A 20,375-nucleotide genomic window follows, 5' to 3' on the forward strand; every position below is an offset into this window, starting at 1 on the left:
AAACTGAATGTAGAAGTTTTCCTGGAATGGCAATGGGTAGAGGGTAGTGTCATCTAACTTCACTAAAGAAACTAGCTCATCTGTCAGGGCACAGGGGCTCCCGCCTGTAATCCCAACACTTTGGGAGGATGAGGTAGGCGGGTCACTTGAGGCCAGGAATTTGAGGCCAGCCTGGTCAACATGGCAAAATCCCGTTTCCACTGAGGCACAAGAATTACTTGAACCCGGGAGGTGGAGGTTGCAGTGAGCCAAGATTGTGTCACTGCACTCCAGCCTGGGTGACAGACTGAGACCCTGTCTCAAAAGAAAAACAAGAAAAGAAAAAAAAGAAAAGAAAAATCAAGAAATTAGTTCATGATAGTAGCTTATAATTATGTGACACTTTGGATATTTCAAAGCATGTTCACAAAGTGTATGTCACTTAAATACCTCAAAATTTCCCTGTTATACATGCAGATCATTCCTCATTCAGCCCTGGTATGGACTGAATTGCGTGCCACCCCAGCATTCATATGTTGAAGCCCTAACCACCAATGTGACTGTATTTGGAGAGGGTGACTTTAAGGAGGTAATTAAGGTTAAATGAAGTCACAAGGAAGCCCTGATCCGATTGGGTCTGTGTCCTTCTGAGAGGAGGAGACACAGAGATCTCTCTTGCTCTCCCTGTCTGTCTCCATGTGCACACACCAACGAAAGGCCACATGAGGACGCTGCGAGAAGGCAACTGTCTACAAGCCAAGAAGAGAGCCCTCAACAGCCCTACCATACCTTGATCTGGAACTTCCCAGCCTCCAGAACTGTGAGAAAAATTTCTGTTGCTTGACGCTGCCCATCCTGCGATATCTTGTTATGGTGCCTGAGCAGACTAAGACAAGTCCTATTTTTTTTTTTTATTAGGTTCTTGGATTAGACACCAAAAAGAATTTCCTATGGTATTTTAAGATAGGGGAAGTCCTGGCATTTCTAATGTAATGTGAAAATAAATTATCCTGCTTTACTGAGGAAATGTTGCTACAATCCTTTGATAAAACTATAGAAGTCACTAAATATTTGAGCAGCAGAGAGTAAAAGGTAGTGTTTATCAAGCAGCACCAAAAAGAAAAGAATCATAAAGTTGAAAGTAACTTGAGAAACTAAAAATATCCTTGCAACGAGGAGTTTCAAGAAAAAGAAATGTACAAAATTAGTCAATATTTTACATATTATGGCCTCATTCATTTATTCCACATGCATTTACTGAGTATGTGCTCTGTACTGAGCTCTACTCTAGGCATAAGCAATCTTGCATTGAAGGGGTAGACTCATTCCTTGCTCCACTACGGCAGATATTCCAGGAAAGATTTTATTTGCCTAGACTGAAAAGTGGATGGGATGGTAAACTCTTCTTAAGAAAAAAAGAAAGAAAAAACACCCTGGATATGTAGAAAGTAATCCCATAACATAATCCAGCTTTTACTGAACAAATATTTGATAACTACTTTGTGCTAGAAAATGATACAATAGAAAAAAAATCTGGCAGCTTTCAGGAAGAAAATTGATGTGCAATGGACAGGTAGACTTTGAAAGAGATTAGAACTCCTAGCAATAATCTTCACTGTAAGATGAAATTCACACAAGGCCAGGAGATTAACTCATCGAAGTAAAAAATAAAAAGATTTGTTGACACAAATGGTCGATTCATTTGTTTATTAAATTTGGCAGTGGGCTAGACCCTGGGGCTATAAAGAAAAAAGACACAGCCCATTTCTTCATAGAGTTCAGTCTGAGGGTAGGAAAACTCATAATGCAGCTATAGAAGCTGACTGTCAGGGTAGCTAGAGAAAGATGGTGTTGCAGGACTTTTCCTTAGTTCAGCTAAAGACGGGGTCCTTTGTCCCACAGCAATGAAAATTCAGGCTCACAGACAATCTGAATTATGAGTAAGACAGGGTTTTGCTGGGTGAAAGGAAGAAAAGGGGGAAATAGGGACTCCCTGCAAGGCCAGAGTCCCCTGCTACAGAGCTTCCTGCCTCATAGTTCAAATTCCAGGTTCCACACAGAAGAGGAGGGGCCTGGCTCCCCCACCACCACTCCACCTCCTCTGCAAACAGCATAAACTTCCCGAGGCTCTTCCCTAATGGGCAGGCTGATTGCAGTTTTTCCGGGGACCCCCACACATCTGGCTGTCTCAATGGTAGCCTCTGAGCCAGTGTGGATGGGGAGAGGTACGAAGGGCCTTGCAGACGGAAGTGTGAAATGGATGGGTTCAGGTTGCAAGAGGGCCTCCCAGGCTGGAGGTCTCAGCTAGCACTAAGCCAGGGACAGCCTCACATTCCAAGCAAAAGATTTACATTTTATCCTAAAGGCAGTAGAGAAACTTAACAGATTTTAAAAGAGGATGTGACATAATCAGATGTGCATTTTAGGAAAACCTTGCAAGAAACTACATGGAGAATAACCCAAGTCAAGAGATTATTCCCACACTCCTATCAAGGGGTAGGGAGTGCCCTAAATTAGGGAGGTGACAAGAAAGGCAAAGTATAAAGCACCATCTGGTGCGTTCTTGCAGATATAAAACACAAATGGAAGGAGACACAGATGATCTTCACCTATGGGAAGTTAAGGAGGTCAGACATACAGACACATAAAATGCCAATTAAAACTGAAGTGGAGAATATGATGTGTGAAATGAGTGGTACAAATGATAGTGTTATAGCACAAAGCCTCACAATAATTCAGAGATGAGACACATCACCGTAGCTGAGTTTGAGGGTGTGTCTGGGATCAGGGGGCTGGGCTGTCGTTTACAGATAGTGTGGAATTGTCCTAAACATGCAGAATGACTCATGCAAAAGTCCAGAACAAAGTAAGTAGGTAGGCCTAAAAGAAATGGAAGAACAGTGGTGAAGAACAGTGAAAGATAAGGTGAAAAACAGTCATTTAGGAGCAGATTGTGGAGGGTCCTTAGAGTCAGAATTAAAGGGTTTAGGAGATTAGACTTTATCCTATTCAAACTGGAGGTCCATTTAAAGTATTTTAGTGGGTCATAATTAGGGTCTTGATGAAAGAGATATTTTAGAACAACTCATCTGGTGATTGTGTTTTAGATTCAATAAAAGGAGCAGAAGGAGATAAGGCCAATTAGGAAGTTACTGCAGTAACTCAGGCAAGATAATGGTCTGAAAACAGTGAAACTGAAAAGAAAGGAATAGGGGAAAAAAGGATTTCATGAAAAAAGGGTCTTCACAAATTGTTTGCTGAATCCCTCATCTCTGCTTCAAAAAAAAAAAAAAAAGTCATATGTGTTAATTACTTTATTACGGGGGCTCCTCTCAAACCTCCCCTTTAGACAATGCCATTTTACAACCAAAACTCTTGTACTTGACATGCACAAGTAATTACTGGTCTGGGATGTATTTGTTTCTTTAAGTGACTGTGGCTGAAAAATTGAGGCTAAAAAGAAGAGATCAGCCTTTGAAGTTCTGCTCTACATGGAAAAATAAAGCAAAACCAGGTGTAAGGGAAACCACAGATTTGGAAACAAGAAAGGACCAAGAGGTAATTTTCCGTACATTTTTCACATGAAAGTATAAGTAATCCTTATAGAAATACTTTTCCTGAGGAGCAGTTGTTCAGAGGATCTAATTAAACAGGGTATGTCAAAGTGTTTCAAAATAAATGAAGTATTCCTACATGTGTTAGATATTATCAGAAAATATGTGTTATTGCCCTATCACTTTCTCTTTTTTTAATCTTTGCTTTTAAAGATAATGCTACTGACTCCACTATTTATTGGGAATTCATCAGAGTTATTGGTTGAGATGAGCTACAGATAAAGTCTAGTCCGTTAAAGCAACATATAGATTCACTCTGTAAAAATACTAGCCTTACAAGAGCTTAAATCTAAACCACTGACCTCACAACTAATCATCTCTGTTAATCAACCCACTTATGACTTACAATAAAAATAACATTCATTCTCCTTTCAAACTATTTAGTGTACTAGATTTCACTACTCAAAATCAGAAGCTTTTACATAAATGTTTCATTAGTTATAAAACTTCTGCTTCTTGTATAAAGAACAAAATTAACAAATAATGTATTTTAATGAATGACTTTATAATTTTTACCTTTCTCATATTTAAAAAAAATGTTGCTCAATATAAAAAGAAAAAAAATCTCCTTCAATGTCAGTTGCTTAGATTCATACAAGACCTAATTGCCTCATACACGATAATTTTGCCACCAGTTTACAATTAGCATGCATTGCTCATGCATGAATTGACCCAATTACATAACAAATTTCGCCTTTGGGGATTTCTCTTGACTGCTTGTCTTCTGTCCACCATACAACTCAATTTCACACTGTCAGCAGCCTGAACATGGTTACAGTCAGTCTCTGTCAAAATGATTTATTTAAATTACAAACAGAGACCAAATCCCTAGATAATTGTCCCTACCCTCATGTTCACCCTTGCACTCAACCGAACTTTGAATCAAATCTTTTAATAGCCCATAGACACTACTATTCAATTATTAGGCAAGGTTTAGTCCCAATAATCTAATATTGTTGAAGCTAACTCACAAAATCTCAGGGAACTAAATCAGCAGTATCCGTGTGAGCTTATTAATGGGCATATAATTTATTTTACATTCTAAGAAGTCAGTGAAAAAATTATGTAGTGTAGCAAAAGAGCTAAAAATAATTATATTGCAAGATCAAATTATAGAGAGATTATTTTTTGGTATTTTTTTTTAAAGTGTCATTCTTAGCTTCTCTTGTAAAGTAGGCAAGCATTTCTTATGAATGGGTATGCAGAATTGAAAGTGGTAGCAAAAAAGGATATTTGGTAAAGCAGACAGACAACCAAAATTATGAACACTGACAAGGTAAGGGAAATAATATAGGGCAGGTGAAAACACTAATGTCTATAGACCAGTGATCCAGGAAAATGGGGTTTTAGAGACTCTCATTGAAGTCAACACACAGCGGTACATACACAGATACACACACACACAGACATGCAAAACTTATTTTCTCCATTTGTCAAGAACACGCAGAAATCCTGACAAATCAAATAATGGTACACTCACTATTTCAGTCAGTCTTTAAAATACAAGATTTTGTCATCTGGTGGATTTTTTTTTTCTTTCCCCTTCATTTGATATTTCTCTTCCCCCTGAAATAAATATAAACATCCAGTTTTTATCTATGGCACAAAGTCTGTAAAAGTCTCTCGGGGTTTGACTTCACCATTTTATTTCACAATTTATCCCCAGACTGTCTCAGCTAATTAAAAGTGCGGCTGATATTAGTGGGTAAACAGCCAGAATGAAACATCAGTAATCTTCTCAAAGCTAGCCTGAGTCCCTTGAATGTCTGGCGATGGTTCTGCTTTGAGATCCTGCTGCAGGTACCCTGAATACACTGCTTGTAAACTTGAAGGTGGGAACCATCTGAAATTAGAAAGAGCCTTTGCAGTTATTCACATGAGCTAGCCCTGTAGTAGCCGTAGAAAAGGGTGGTGTTGTTTTTTTCTTTAATGCCCATGGGCACAGTATTCCTCAATTCAAATTTGTATACTGTCCCTTAAGAACCACATTTCCTAAAATATTAGTAAATACAGAAAATGTGATGTATAAAGATATTTCTGCCATTTCTGAATTTATGCCCTAGAGTTTGGGGGCAAGGAGAGGGTGGATGGCAATTAAGTGACACAGTTGCGAAAATCTGTAGGGCAGGGCTTTCTAGCCCACAGTTCCTAAGTCAGTGCTGAACACATTGGCTGTCAGGTTTCATTCTACTGAAGAGATACAGTTTAAACAAAACCTGGACTTCTAAACATTATCTTCAATTAAACGATTTGGCTGGATTTCCTGACTTCCCATAAAAACTGTTCCCAAGCCTAACATTCAATTTCATAAGCAACCAAACTCCATCTGAATATTAATACATTCAATGAGATGAAGACATCTTCTGGAATTTCATAGGGAAAAAAATAATTTTCCTTTATTTTAGAAGCCAAGTTCTTTTCCTTCCTAGCCATTTAGTCAATTCTGAAATCCTGCCTCTTTTCTTGTATTGTTCTGCAGCTATACTAAGTGGGTAACATAGCAGAAGAATTTTAAATCGCAGTATTTAATAAATCTCCCATGTTCAATATGTTGTCATTATAGCTACCCAAAGAAGGCAAGTTCACCCACTCTTACCTCTTTCACACACTCAATTTGAAATTTATGGTTGTATTTTATCCCACACCTCAGTAACATATGCAGACTGAGTGGTCCAAATCCAAATGATTTCAAATCCTCAATAAACGAACATGAGAATAGCTGAAAAAATTTCAAAACATTGACAACAGACATAGGCAATCAAAAACGCCCATTCATGCATAACATATTACCCAAAACACCTAGGAGTTGTCATTAAATTCACTGCTTTATGTCTTTACACAGGGGAGATTAAAGGCAGCTAAGAAAGAGCCACACAATATTCAGAGATACAGTAAACTAGAAACAAATAAGAAAATGGAACACAGGGAAACATAAACATAGCAAAGACTGCCAATTTCAGTTAACCTACCTACATTAAGCGATATTAAACTTGGTGCTCAAATGCAAGACTCACAAATTTCATACCCCTAATAATTTTCAGGATCTATAATTTTCAGGATTATAATTTCCCAGCATCTCTAGCTGGAAGATTCTGGGGTCTTTCCAGTCTAGACACTTTCTCACCTGTTTCCTCTCATAACAGACACAATCCAGCCAATGTCAAAAAATATCTGCTTGGGTTTTAGCCAATATTGTTCAGTGGGTTTAGATTAAAGTAATATGGAAAACTGGACTTGCCAAAGTACTACTTTTTGGATCAACCCAAGTTTCTTATAGAAAAAGATCCTTGAGTAATATGGAAAACCTAGTGAGGTAAGGGAAAAAGTTCATGAAGTTGCAGTCTTATAAATGAATAATAAATTCACCAGACCTCAGAACACTTAACAGCCTCCCTTCTTCAAGAGTTGGTCCCTAACAGTAATATTATGAAGTCTATATTTTTACAGCTATCCAAACATTTAATATGCCTCATCTTGGCTAAGAGAACTACTTATAAGACTGCTATGGCTGCTAACATCAAGACATTGCAAACAGTTCTTTTTAAATAGAAAGATGTTGTCTAAGTCACATGCTTTTAAAAACCAGCATTGTCAAAATAATAGTCTTAATCTAAATGGCGCTTTTTATACTGCTGTCTATATAACATACTATATATGATAAATATAGATTAATACATACCTGTGTTATAAGGGGTTTTTGCATAATTAAGAATGGATCTGCAAACGACCTCTGGTATTGAATAAAATGTATATTCCTGCTAATGATAAAGGTTGGTAAAATGATCAGTTCTTTTTTAATTAAATATGAATACTGACTAAATTTGAATAAAAATTTAAAAGCTTACCTTTGATCAGCTTCAATCCTTATGTTAGCTGTCATGTGGATGTCTTAGGTAGAAATGTTTAGTTCTTTTTGAAATAAAATTCAGTGATCGTTGAAGATGTATGATATAACTGTTTCTGGCAGAATTATTTTTTAAAGAAACATTTTCCAAAAATAATCCAAAGAAAGAACTGTTGTTAAATGTAACTGCCAGGGAAATAGATCATTGATTTGCATTTTTAAAAGCAAAAATACGTTTTTTATTTAAGGAAAGAATAAAGAGGAAGAAAAACAAGGACAGTGATCTTCAGTATTCATGACTGATGGATTGCTGGGACTGCGTAGAAAAACTAAGGGACAAATGTCATGAAGTCTTAAAATTCAACTCTTTTTCTTCAAAGGAAATCCCTAGTAATATAAAATGTCCATTTAAAGAGCAAAAAACAATGTGTGTTTTGCACCCTCCCATTTCCTAATAAATTGTTTAACATGAAATAATTCTGTTTTTGAACTTCAGACATATAAAAAGTTTTTTTCTCAAATTATATGTAATTCTATCTGCAAATTGTATATGTAGGTGTGTATTTATATGTGTGTGTATATATACACACATATAATTTATACAAACACATATATAATATATACACATACATATACACACACATACATACATGTATACATACATCTTATGATGATGACCAAATATCAGTGAGTTTAAAACCATCTGCTAATTAAACATGTCCTGGAAATTAGGGCTACATCAGTTATAACACGTAGATATACAAATTTTAGTGACTTTATAAGTGATGCACAAAATACAGTTCTCATGAAAAATGGTATGAGTGTTGCCTGTTTGCTCATACTTTTATGTCACCCACACATTTGTTAATTTTCATTCATATTTCCTCTTGGATATCTAACATTGAATTAACTTTTGTGAAAAAATAAATCCTGACACACTTCATGTAATATTTTGGAAGAAATATAATCACAGGTGTGAATTACAAAAACTAAAAAGAGCTGTTTGTCCACCTTTAAGAAGTACTGAATTAATACCTCCCTAATATGTTTGAACTCTGTTAGTCTCCAGTTCTCTTTCGAGGAAACTATATTAATAAACAAGGCACAGCTTCAAGTCCAAAGCAACTACATATATAAATGTTTATTTCAAAAGTAAGATGTAATACCTGATTTCAACAAATATCTAATTCAAAAGTATGAAATCTTATAGACACATAGTCAGCAAACAGGAGATTTTTTTAAGACTCCTGACCTTATGTGTATATTTTATATGCTTACCCACAGTCAAAACTTAACTTTCAAGTTTCTTATTTTAATTATAAAAGGTCTACTTTGGAAAAATTTGAAAGCTGAGAACCATTCAAAACGGAATAAGGAGATCTTCTATTAGGTAACTAAGCACTGAGCCCTAGATAACTGTGATGGAACCAGAGGGCAGGGTTTACCAGATGAAATTGGCATAGTCTATGCGTGCACTGAGTACTGCTTACACCCCGCAGCAACACAAACGCTTCCAAGTCACCCAGCCTCCCTTTCTCATCCAGAAATGCATGTCAGAGCCATCATGCTATTGAATAAACAGGCACCTACGTTACTGATTTGTTCCTGAGTCCTCTTCAGTCTCTGTAGCTCAGGAGTGTCCGTGACGATGCTGAAGCCTCTCCCTTTGCTTTCTTCAAAATCTCTTTTGTACTTGACCTAACAAGAAGAGGGGAAAGAAAAGTGAACAGAGGGATCACAAATCCCACTCAGGATAGGACCGGCCAACGAAGCTGCTGGAATTGGAAACAATGGCTAAAAACACAGGTCTCGGCCGGAGGTGCAGTTAAGAGCCATCAGGAAACAGCCAGGCTACCTGGTTTGTGTCCCAGAAACTCCACTTACTATTTGTGTGACTTTAAGCAAGTTCTTTAACCACTCTGTGGCTCAGTGGTGTCATCTGTACAGCGGCAATAACAACAATGGCTATTTAACAGGTGGTAGGGATGGGATCGGACTACTTGATGCATGAATCTGGCTGACAGAAACAAGTAAGTACTCCATAATAGCTATGATGATTATCGTCATTAATACCATCACCACTGTGAAAGGAAAGAAAATGTGGAAAAAGAAAGCTGGATCTTCTTCTCCTCCCGGGCCCGCCTGCCAGTGATAAAGCCTCATTTTGAGCCTAAACTGCCCTATGGAGGAGGAAGATGAAGAACTGACAGCTAGCCCTGTCCAAGAAGTTTTTATTCAACTTCAGAAGGCAAACATATGGATACGATTACACAATGCTGTATTGCCAAATGGCAAGTATATAAATGCTTATGAAAATATTTATAAAATAGGCCACACCTAGAGATTAAAAAGCTGCTCACACATGCCCTTGGCATACTGTGTGCTGAAGTAGCGAAGACTTTTTTCAGTATTTAAATATATTTCTTTTCTAATTACAACCCAATGGAGCTGAATTTTACTATTTCCTCGGGGGACTGGAACAGCTAATGCTTCATCTTACAGAACCCCATCTCCTGTTATTAGCATAATGACAATAACTGTCACACCAGTTAAAGATTCGGCTTGTTAACGACTGAGATGGTTACATCACTTTGACTGTTCTTTTTTTTAAGCCTAAATATCAAGAAATATGGAAACATATTTTGATAACCCGTAGAATCCCCATTTTACATTCAAACTTACAAGCTTCCAATTAACACTTAAATTGATCATTAAAATTAATTAAGTTAATTTAGGGTTGCCTATTCAATATGATTCTGTTAGTGCAGTCTTCTGCAGAAGGTGGAAAAGTTCACTTCGTTGAACATGGAATGTCTGTTTCTGTTGAGTCATGTCTGTATTTAAATACCCAATTCTATTAAGCATTATTATCCTCAAGGATACTGCAAGATTTCTTTTACCAGACAAGCTTGAAAGAAGAACACACACACACACACACACACACACACACACAGGGAAATCTAGATACTCTCATCACTTTTAGCTTAAGAATACCTAATTCTTCTCTCTGTACTTTCAATTTGTAAAAGCACTAAACCCCTTACTTTATTCCCATAAGTAAAAGGTCAAATAAACTGCAATATTTTTCTTCCACATAAAATGCTGAGAGATTAGCCTTCTCACCCTCCATCTCCCAGCATGGGTAAAGATCCACATGCTGGCACATTCTCTGTGTTTTATGCCTAACTAAGCAGGCAAGCTATTTAACTTTGCTGGTAGTAAGCACCAGAGCTCAGAGTAGTAAAATAATAAAAGTTAAAAGGACGACAAGGTTGGAATAGCAACAGGCATGAAGATATAGGAAGAAATGCCTGTGAGACAAGTTCCTAACACCAGTCTCAGAGAAAGCACAACCACATATTATTTTTGTTATTGGTTTGTATTTTTTAATAGCAATTTCCAAAGACAGAGGTGAAAAGAAAAACCAATAAATTCTAGAATCATAGGTATTTTTGGTTTTGGTTTTATTTTTGTTTTGGTAGTGATAGATTCTCGCTATGCTGCCTACTAGGATGGTCTTGAACTCCTGGCCTCAAGTGATCCTCCTACCTCAGCCTCCCAAAGTGCTGGGATTACAGACATCAGCCACTACCACACCCAGCCTAGGATCACAGGTTTTGAGCCGATTACAGTTCAACGATCCTTTCTACATTCACAAGACACAAAAGAATCATCTGACTTTGGCTTGCCTGGTTGGGTGACTAGCTTTGAGAAGTATACAATCACCTCTATAAAAGGCCTGCAGACTGTTGCAGGATTCCTATTTCTTTTGAATGGTGTGAAACCCAGCCAAGCCTCTTACCCTCTCAGCACCAGTTCAAGCACCAGCCCACCAGTATTTCTTTACTACACATAGGGAAACTCCAAGCCACTCGTCAGCTCTCTCTTCCACACTCCCACCCACTTTCATCCTATCTACTTAGGTCTAATTTTAAATGTTGTATTAGATGGTTTGTCAGTCATGTGTAGTCTGATTCTGGGAGGCAAGTGGATATAAAAAGAGAACAGAAGATGGAGAGAAATAGCAGGATGCCTCTCTCCAATCTCATGTGGCCCCTTTGCCCTCACGTGACCTCATCCAGCCAAAGAGGACACCAGATCCACAGACCCTGCAATTGATCTTGGGAGGGCCACATAATCTAGCAAGCATCCAGGAGCCTCAGCTCTGGGACTCTGGCAGGAACTCTTGGGAAAGGGGTTGTGTCATTTATTTGTGATGCTATAAAGGAATACCTGAGACTGGGTAATTTACAAAGAAAAGAGGTTTATTTGGCTTGTGGTTCTGCAGGCTGTACAGGAAGCATGGTGTAAGCATCTGCTTCTGATCAGAGCCTCAAGAAGCTTCTATCATGATGGAAGGTGAAGGGGAGCCAGTGTGTCACACGGCGAGAGAGGGAGCAAGGGCAGGGGAATGTGCCAGGCTCTTTAAACAACCAGCTCTCACATGAACTCACTGTTGTGGGGAGGGCACCAAACCATTCATGAGTGATCCAACCCCATGACCCAAACACCTCCCACTACTCCATACCTTCAATGCCCGGGCTCACATTTCAACATGAGATTTGAGGGGGACAAACATCCAAACCATATCAGGGGTGCTCTGTTGCTATGGTCTGGCTAGTTTAATTGGCTGTAAAAGTGGAGTTGCAGACTACCATGTGGCCACCGTCCAATAATAATGAAGTCAACACAGAGGCAAGCAAAAGAGTGATTGAGATAGAGTCCTGATATCACCATTTGAGCACCTGAATTTAACTCTTCCAAAAGCCAGAAACACCAGGTTTGCCAGTTATGTGAGCTAATCAATCTCTCACTTTTACAATCAAAAGAATTCTGATGAACATAACCAGCGCCTGTGTCCATGTGTTGTATACACATATGACAAGGCTCCCAGTAAAACAAATATGTAAATTTCTCCTCATTGCCTTCTATGCCCTGATCTTTCTTATGAGTGTTACAAGATGTAATAGTTTAGATAAACAGCAGATTCTGTCAAGGAAAGAGCATTGCTTTCATGGACAATCCTTTGCTCATTCAGCAAATCTTTACTGAGCACCTACTATATGCCAAGAGTTGTTCCAGGTATAGAAACGATGTGACAAAGAGAAGTCAATGGTCCCTGCCCTTGTGGGGCTTATGATAATTACAATGCAAGAAATGAAAAAGACACAATATCTATGTAGGTCATAAATGGTATGTTAGTGGGAAGTGCTAAGAGAGAAAAATAGCGAGACAAGGGAACGTGAAGTACCAGGCAGTCTGCCCTTCTAGACAGGGTGGTCAGGGAAGTCCTCAGTAAGAAGGTGGCATTTCAGTAAGGCCTCAAAGCGGGAGGAAGAAAGCCACACAGACTTCTTCCGGGAGACCTATGCAGGCAGAGGGAACAGACGGAGCAAAGTCCTAAAGCCCTTTAGAAAGGTCAAGGAAGGCCACTGTGCCTGTGTCTTAGCGGGAGGGAAGAGGAAGAGGACGCAGGGAGTGGTCACACGGGGCTTTGCAGGCCCTGAGGATGTTGGCTTTTCTTCCCTGTGAGGCATGGGGCCTGTGGAGGTTTGTATGTGGACAGCGCATGCCCTGACTTACGTTTTAAAAGGCTTTTTCTAGCTGCTGTCCTGCAAACTCCTTGCAAGTACGCAGGACAGAGGCGAGAAGCCCAGGTAGGGGTAGGCAATGTCGGTCCCCTACCCCAGTCAGCCACTGTCAGAGAACTGTCCCAGGACCACAAAAGAAAGCAAAAGTTCTTGGGCCCAGCCTCAGGGCCCTGGCGTCCCTGAAAGACCCCACCAGGCATGCTACACACTCTTGTCAGAACGGAGCAGGAAGGACAAAGAGGAGAGAGGACAGAATTAAGTTACCAACCTGAGCTTAGAAAGAGAATGTGCCATAACTGGGAAGTAACACAGTCTTATCTCCCTACAGTCTTAGCCCTTCAAGACTGAAGAAAGGCACTTCGAAAATGCACTCAAAGTCAAATGTGAGAAATTCACTCAATAGGCAACTTGCTTTGCCATATTTGCCTTCAGAAGTAACTTAAAAATGTCTTATTTCACATATTGAATACTATATATCATGGACATCCTATGTATGTCTTGACATTCTACATGTCTGTGTGTATATGTTGCATATATGCTCAGAAACATGATATGCATGTGTACATATATAACTTCCTGCAGCATAGATTAGAACGCTAAAGCAAGAATCAAGAAACCTGAATGTAAACCCTGATTCTTTTCTGTGATCTTAATTTGCTCTATTTGTCTAACACTCCCGATCCTCAGTTAGAAAAGAAAACAAGAGGCTGGGCGCGGGGGCTCACGCCTGTAATCCCAGCACTTTGGGAGGCTGAGGCGGGCAGATCACGAGACGAGGAGATCGAGACCATCCTGGCTAACGCAGTAAAACCTGTCTCTACTAAAAATACAAAAAATTAGCTGGGCATGGTGACAGGCACCTGTAGTCCCAGCTACTCAGGAGGCTGAGGAAGGAGAATGGCGTGAACCCAGGAGGTGGAGCTTGCAGTGAGCTGAGATTGTGCCACAGAACTCCAGTCTGGGTAACAGAGTGAGACTCTGTCTCAAAAAAAAAAAAAGAAAGAAAAAAAAGAAAGAAAACAAGAAAATATGCAATATGCTACATATTAAATGAATGTTTGCAAGGTTAAAATAAATAACATGTGAAAATACCAAGCAAGGATATGATCCTTCAGCAAATATTGTTTCATTATTTTCACTAAATTTTAAAAATGGCCTTTGATGCTGAAGTATGTACATTTCTGCCACAGTGTGCACCCTTAGTGATAGTTTGTGTTTGAAGTCATCAGCAAGTAGCCCTCCCAAGTTCATACAGGGTGACAGCCTGGACACCAGAGCAGTTCTGGCCCAGCTTAAGGAAAAGGCTCACAGTGACTAAAAAAGGAATACTTTTGAAAAAACAAAATAACGGGCAGAGTGGCAAATGGAATTATTTACTAACACTGAGAAGTGCAAACAGCGCAATTATTACTATTACAAAACATCAGTAAATGGAGACAATGGAATTCACTAAAGAGAAAGGCCACTGTTAGGCAGAAAGCCACGCAGATGAAGGAAGCCAACTGGGACCAGAGACTGTTAAATTGTTGAATGACAAACTAAAAGGAGATTAAATAACACTTGGCAATGAAGTCAAGGATGGGCACATCCTAGAGCTCACCAGCTCTACACCAGATCATGCTTCTCGCCAAAGAGAGAGCATCTGGAGACCTGGACCGACATGTTCTTAATAACATTGTTTCTATTTTCAAAGAGAAAAAAAAGGAAACAACCTAACTCTCCATCCACAGGAGAATGAAAAAATCCCATGTAATATTATCTAAGAGTTAAAATAAATGAATCATGGATCCATGTGGATGACTCTCAGAAACATTATGTTGAGGGGAAGAAAAAGCAAGAAATGCAGACACAGCAAGACCATCCTGGAGAACATCCCGTCTCTACTAAAAATACAAAAAAATTAGCCGGGCGTGGTGGTGGGCACCTGTAGTTCCAGCTTCTAGGGAGGCTGAGGCAGGAGAATGGCATGAACCTGGGAGGCGGAGCTTGCAGTGAGCGGAGATCGCGCCACTGCACTCCAGCCTGGGCGACAGAGCGAGACTCCGTCTCAAAAAAAAAAAAAAAAAAAAAATGGAGGCAAGGTGGCTCACACCTGTAATCCCAGCACTTTGGGAGGCTGGGGCAGGTGGATCACTTGAGGTCAGGAGTTTGAGACCAGCCTGGCCAACACCGCCAAACCCTAGCTCTACTAAAAATACAAAAATTAGGCAGGTATGATGGTGCGCACCTGTAATCCCAGCTACTCAGGAGGCTGAGGCAGGAGAATCACTTGAACCTGGGAGGTGGAGGTTGCAGTGAGCATCACACCACTGTACTTCAGCCTGGGTGACAGAGGGAGACTCCATCTCAAAAAAAAAAAAAAAAAAAAAAGGCATACTGGTGAAGTATGGTGGGAGGGGGCTTGATAACACGACATTCAGGGGAGTGGTGACAAGATCTGCTCGTGGAAAAATGTACAGGGAGCTTCCCTGTTACTGGTGATGTTCTAGTTCTTACATTGGATGGTGAATTCACATGTTATCTTTTTATTATCGCCCTATCAAAGCTGCATGTACACATTATATATAATCTTTTGTGTTGATCAACTATCTCACGACAAAAATATTTTCAAAGAAAGCAGGGACAAAGTTTTAAAAGTCCTGATGCAGAAACTGAGGAACCCAGAGGTTAAACAAAAAACATGAGTGGGAAAAGAGAAAATGAATATTATAACCAGGAATTCAGTTGATATTTTCAGTCAGCCAAAGACTTGGGTTTTTCACAAATGGCAGGTGAGCTAGTCAATGGGTATCTACCATTTGCAGAAAGTTAAATCAGCCACTCTGAGTTTCTTCATCTTAGTGAGGCTGTTTAATTACATCAGCAAACGCAGACTTGAAGCAAAAAGGTAGGAAAAATTGCACTGAGAGAGTGTAAAAGGGTGGCGTTAAAGGGATTCCAAATATGGATGAGGGCCAGGCACAGTGGCTCATGCCTGCAATTGCAGGACTTTGGGAGGCTGAGGCAGGAGGATTGCTTGAGGCATGGAGTTTGAGACCAAACTAGGCAACACAGCAAGCCCCCATCTCTTAAAAAAAAAAAAAAAAATTAAAATTAAAATCAGCCAGGCATAGTTGTGCATACCTGTAGTCCCAGCTAGTGGGGAAGCTGAGACAGGAGGAATGCCTCAGCCCAGGAGTTCAAGGCTGCAGTGAGCTATGTTCACACCACTACACTCAAGCCTGGGCAACAGAGCAAGACCCCATCTCTAAAATAATGAAATAAATACACAAATATGGAGGAGGGAAGAATCATAGTTCAAGGGGATGCATCGCATGTACCACAATAGACAAGAGCAGTGAGAACTATGCAGGGACGGAAGTATATATAGAAGGAAAACAGTATTTGCTTTAATGCAGCTTGTCAGAATATGTTTAACAGAAGCCTAAAATCTCAGGCACATGTATTACTGATTCACGTTATTCTGCTCTTTATTTCATACATTTCTGATACAATGAAATCCATGACCAATTTCATTACCTTTCATGACATGATAGATACTCCACATTTCTTTAAAGGGAGATGGTGAGGGTCGCAGTATTTTAAAACTACATGCAAAATTCTTAATTTGATCTGCAAAATTTAGTGCTCAATTATGTACAGTTCTTGTATAGTTCATCATCTTGTATCTTTCCACAGATTTTAAGGTACTAGAAAATGTAGACCACATGTTTCTTTCTCTCTCACTGCATTTGCTTGGTGCTAAGCATAGATTAAAAGCTTAACAACCATTTCATGATTGATTACTATCTAGTTTTGTATGTTTAAGGTCTAAAATGCAGAAAATTGGTTAATCTCACAATGTTAGATGGGAATTAAACACTACAAAGGAAAATCTGATTAAGAGTTTTTTTTTAAGGTGAAGTTAATTTTAGCAATGTTAAGTCAAAGAAATGAGCTCAAAAGTAAATTTGTTTTTTTTATAAATTAATCTCATAATTTGTAAATCTATGGTTAATTAAATAAAATTAAAATTATAATTACCTTTTTAAACATAATTAAAAAGCATTAAAAACCATGTCCATAGATTTCTAAGCTTTCAATTAAACTTCCACTGCATTTCCAGAGGCTCTTAGTGATAGTCACTATTTTGTCACTTTTCCATGTATATTCACAATCTAACTTTACCAGATTTTGAGTTCTTTTACTTAAAAAAAACAATGAAATATATTTTTTTATTCTAAACAAAAACACTAAATACATCAAAAAGCACTTTTTTCTTTTCTTTTCTTTTTTTTTTTTTTGAGACAGAGTCTCTCTCTGTCGCCCAGGTTGGAGTGCAGTGGTGCAATCTTGATTCACTGCAACCTCTGTCTCCCAGATTCAAGCAATTCTTGTGCCTCAGCCTCCTGAGTAGCTGGGATTACAGGCGTACACCACCACGCTGAGCTAATTTTTGAAATTTTAGTAGGGACAGGGTTTTGCCGTGTTGTCAGGCTGGTCTCAAACTCCTGACTTCAAGTGATCCGTCCACCTTGGTTTCCCAAAGTGCTGAGATTCCAGGTGTGAGCCACCGTGCCTGGCCCCAAAAAGCAATCTGGGGCAATTTCAATTTCTCAACCAGTTAAGATAATTCAAAATTACTCCTGAGACACTCAAGTGTAGCTTAGTGGTTAAAAATATAGCCTCAGAAATTATACAAACTTGTCTTGGGCCCTGGCTCCACCATATTAGCTGTGTGACCTTAGGCAAGTTACTTAGTATCTCTGAGTTTCAGTTTCCTCATATATACAAAATATGCATAATTTTAGTACAATATTGAGAGCACTTTTGTGAGAACTAAATGAGATAATACTAGTGCCTGACATCTAGTAAGTGGCTCCTGTGTTCCAAGCATACTACTGAGTGCTTTATATATTATGTGAGCAGAGCAAGGATGGGAAGCCCAGCGGATAACCTGTAAGAAGTGCTCAGCACTCCTTACTGTACACACATGTTGACTCACTCACTCATCGTAACTCAACGTCCTACCCCATGGCCAGGGACTATGCCATCTGCATTTAGGAGCTCATTCACTCCTTTTTGGATCAAAAAAGAATATAAATAGGCTGGGCACAGTGGCTCACATCTGTAATCCCAGCACTTTGGGAGGCCAAGGCAAGAAGATCACTTGAGCCCAGGAGTTCAAGACCAGCCTGAGTAACATAGTGAGACTTTGGCTCTGCCCCGCCCCCACAAAAAAAATTAGCTGGACATGGTGGCACATGCATGTGGTCCCAGCTACTCAGGAGGCTGAGGTGTGAGGATTGCTTGAGCCTGTGAGGTGAAAGCTGCAGTGAGTTGTGATCATGCCACTGCACTCTAGCCTGGGCAACAGAGCAAGACCTCGTCTTAAAAAAAAAAGTAAGGCCGGGCGCGGTGGCTCAAGCCTGTAATCCCAGCACTTTGGGAGGCCGAGACGGGTGGATCACGAGGTCAGGAGATCGAGACCATCCTGGCTAACACGGTGAAACCCCGTCTCTACTGAAAAATACAAAAAAAAAAAAAAAACCTAGCCGGGCGAGGTGGCAGGCGCCTGTAGTCCCAGCTACTCGGGAGGCTGAGGCAGGAGAATGGCGTGAACCCGGGAGGCGGAGCTTGCAGTGAGCCGAGATCCGGTCACTGCACTCCAGCCTGGGCCACAGCGCAAGACTCCGTCTCAAAAAAAAAAAAAAAAAAAAAAAAAAAAAAGTAATAGAATATTAATAAATAAAGGCAACAACAATTACAAGGTACATATATCCTCTTCAGTTAAATCTTAGCAGGCATGCATGTTAAGGTCCATTTTACAGATGAAGGAAGTTTGTGGAAGTCACAGAGCTGATAGAAGGCGGAGTCTCTCTGACATCCACCTACCCAGCATCTCCCCAGATGTTATCTTTAAATTCATCTGACAATGAAAAAAATACCAAAGTGAAAAATATCAAAGCAAACACAAGTAAGATATAAACAACATTTTGTAAATAAGCAGAAGTGAAAATGGAACCAACTGAATATTTCTTAGTATAGGACGTCAAAAGATTTGCATAACCTAAAATTAATTTATTATCTGTAATGGATCCTATAGTGCCACAAAAGAGACAGAAATAATCACCCAAAGTAAAGTTTAACACAACCTACATTTCAATAAAAGTGTTTTCAGGTCTTTCTGTTGAAGTCAAAAATTGCTTAAATTTTCTTTTAGGAAAGATCGGATTAGCAGGGAAATACCATTGCCAAAATGGTAGCACTGGCAAAAATACTAATTCAAGGCGAAAAATTATATCTACACTAATAAAGAAAATTGAAGCCTAAAATATATACACATAGTCCATATTTTCACTAAGAATTTCACAAACAGCATTTTAATAATTTGGACAATTGATAAATTTTGCTTCTGAACACATGTTCTCTTAATCCTTTAGAGACAGTCTCATCTTTATATGATTATAACTTTTAAATATAAATAGCTTAATTCACACATAGAATAGAATATTATTGAAATTATTTTGAACCAGAAGATATCACACAAGGTTAAAATAAGGAGAGAACAAGAAATCACAACAGGGAATGCATTGTCCTGTGTACATATCCTGAATTATAAAGTATTAGGAAATAAGTAATTTCCAGTTAGAAAATAACTAATTAAGAAATGAGTCATTCAGAAAAGAAAAGCTACATCCTAACTAGTTTGAAGAAAAGAAACAGGATAAACCAAGAATCAAGCAAATGTAAACAAAGTGAACTAACACAAAACAGTCATGAAAGTGAAAATAACCTGTCCTAAATCTCAAAGTCTTGTCATAGCTGATAAAAGTGACAGATTATTCCTCAATGTTTCTAGATATGCAGATTGATAATGTCATTAAAATTGTTCCTAACCTCCTTCCCATACCTGCAATGGCATTATTCATCAAATACCGACTGTTTTTCTATAACAAAACACACTTCTTCCACTCTACAAAACTGAAAAAAGGAAAAAAAACCCATAAACAGCAAAAGAGAAAAAGAAATACAAATTTAAAAATCAATGTAAGCCAGGCGCAGTGGCTCATGCCTGTAATCCCAGCACTTTGGGAGGCCAACGCGGGCAGATCACGAAGTCAGGAAATCAAGACCATCCTGGCCAACATGGTGAAACCCTTTCTCTACTAAAAATACAAAAAAAAAAAAAATTAGCTGGGCGTGGCGGTGCACACCTGTAGTCTCAGCTACTTGGGAGGCTGAGGCAGGAGAATTGCTTGAACCCAAGAGGCGGAGGCTGCAGTGAGCCACGATCATGACCCTGCACTCCAGCCTGGAGACAGAGTGAGACTCCGTCTCAAAAAATAAAATTAAAATAAAAATAAA

The 20,375-nt window shown here is 39.1% G+C and overlaps 1 protein-coding gene across 3 annotated transcripts in view; it reads right to left on the reverse strand.

Moving 5' to 3' along the window:
• The window catches only part of NEBL (nebulette), a 377,968-nt gene that overhangs the window by 161,514 nt on the left and 196,079 nt on the right, over positions 1-20,375 (reverse strand). For 2 of the 3 annotated variants that reach the window (XM_015146582.3, XM_077945918.1), the window contains exon 4: positions 9,028-9,135. In XM_015146582.3, the coding sequence (XP_015002068.1) occupies positions 9,028-9,135 (108 nt within the window). Of the gene's footprint in view, positions 1-5,073; positions 5,160-6,189; positions 6,313-7,272; positions 9,136-20,375 lie in introns of all 3 variants that reach the window. The other variant, XM_077945916.1, reaches the window with a different exon arrangement.

The sequence above is a fragment of the Macaca mulatta genome, chromosome 9 (assembly GCF_049350105.2).
Source record: "Macaca mulatta isolate MMU2019108-1 chromosome 9, T2T-MMU8v2.0, whole genome shotgun sequence".
Lineage (NCBI taxonomy): Eukaryota > Metazoa > Chordata > Mammalia > Primates > Cercopithecidae > Macaca > Macaca mulatta.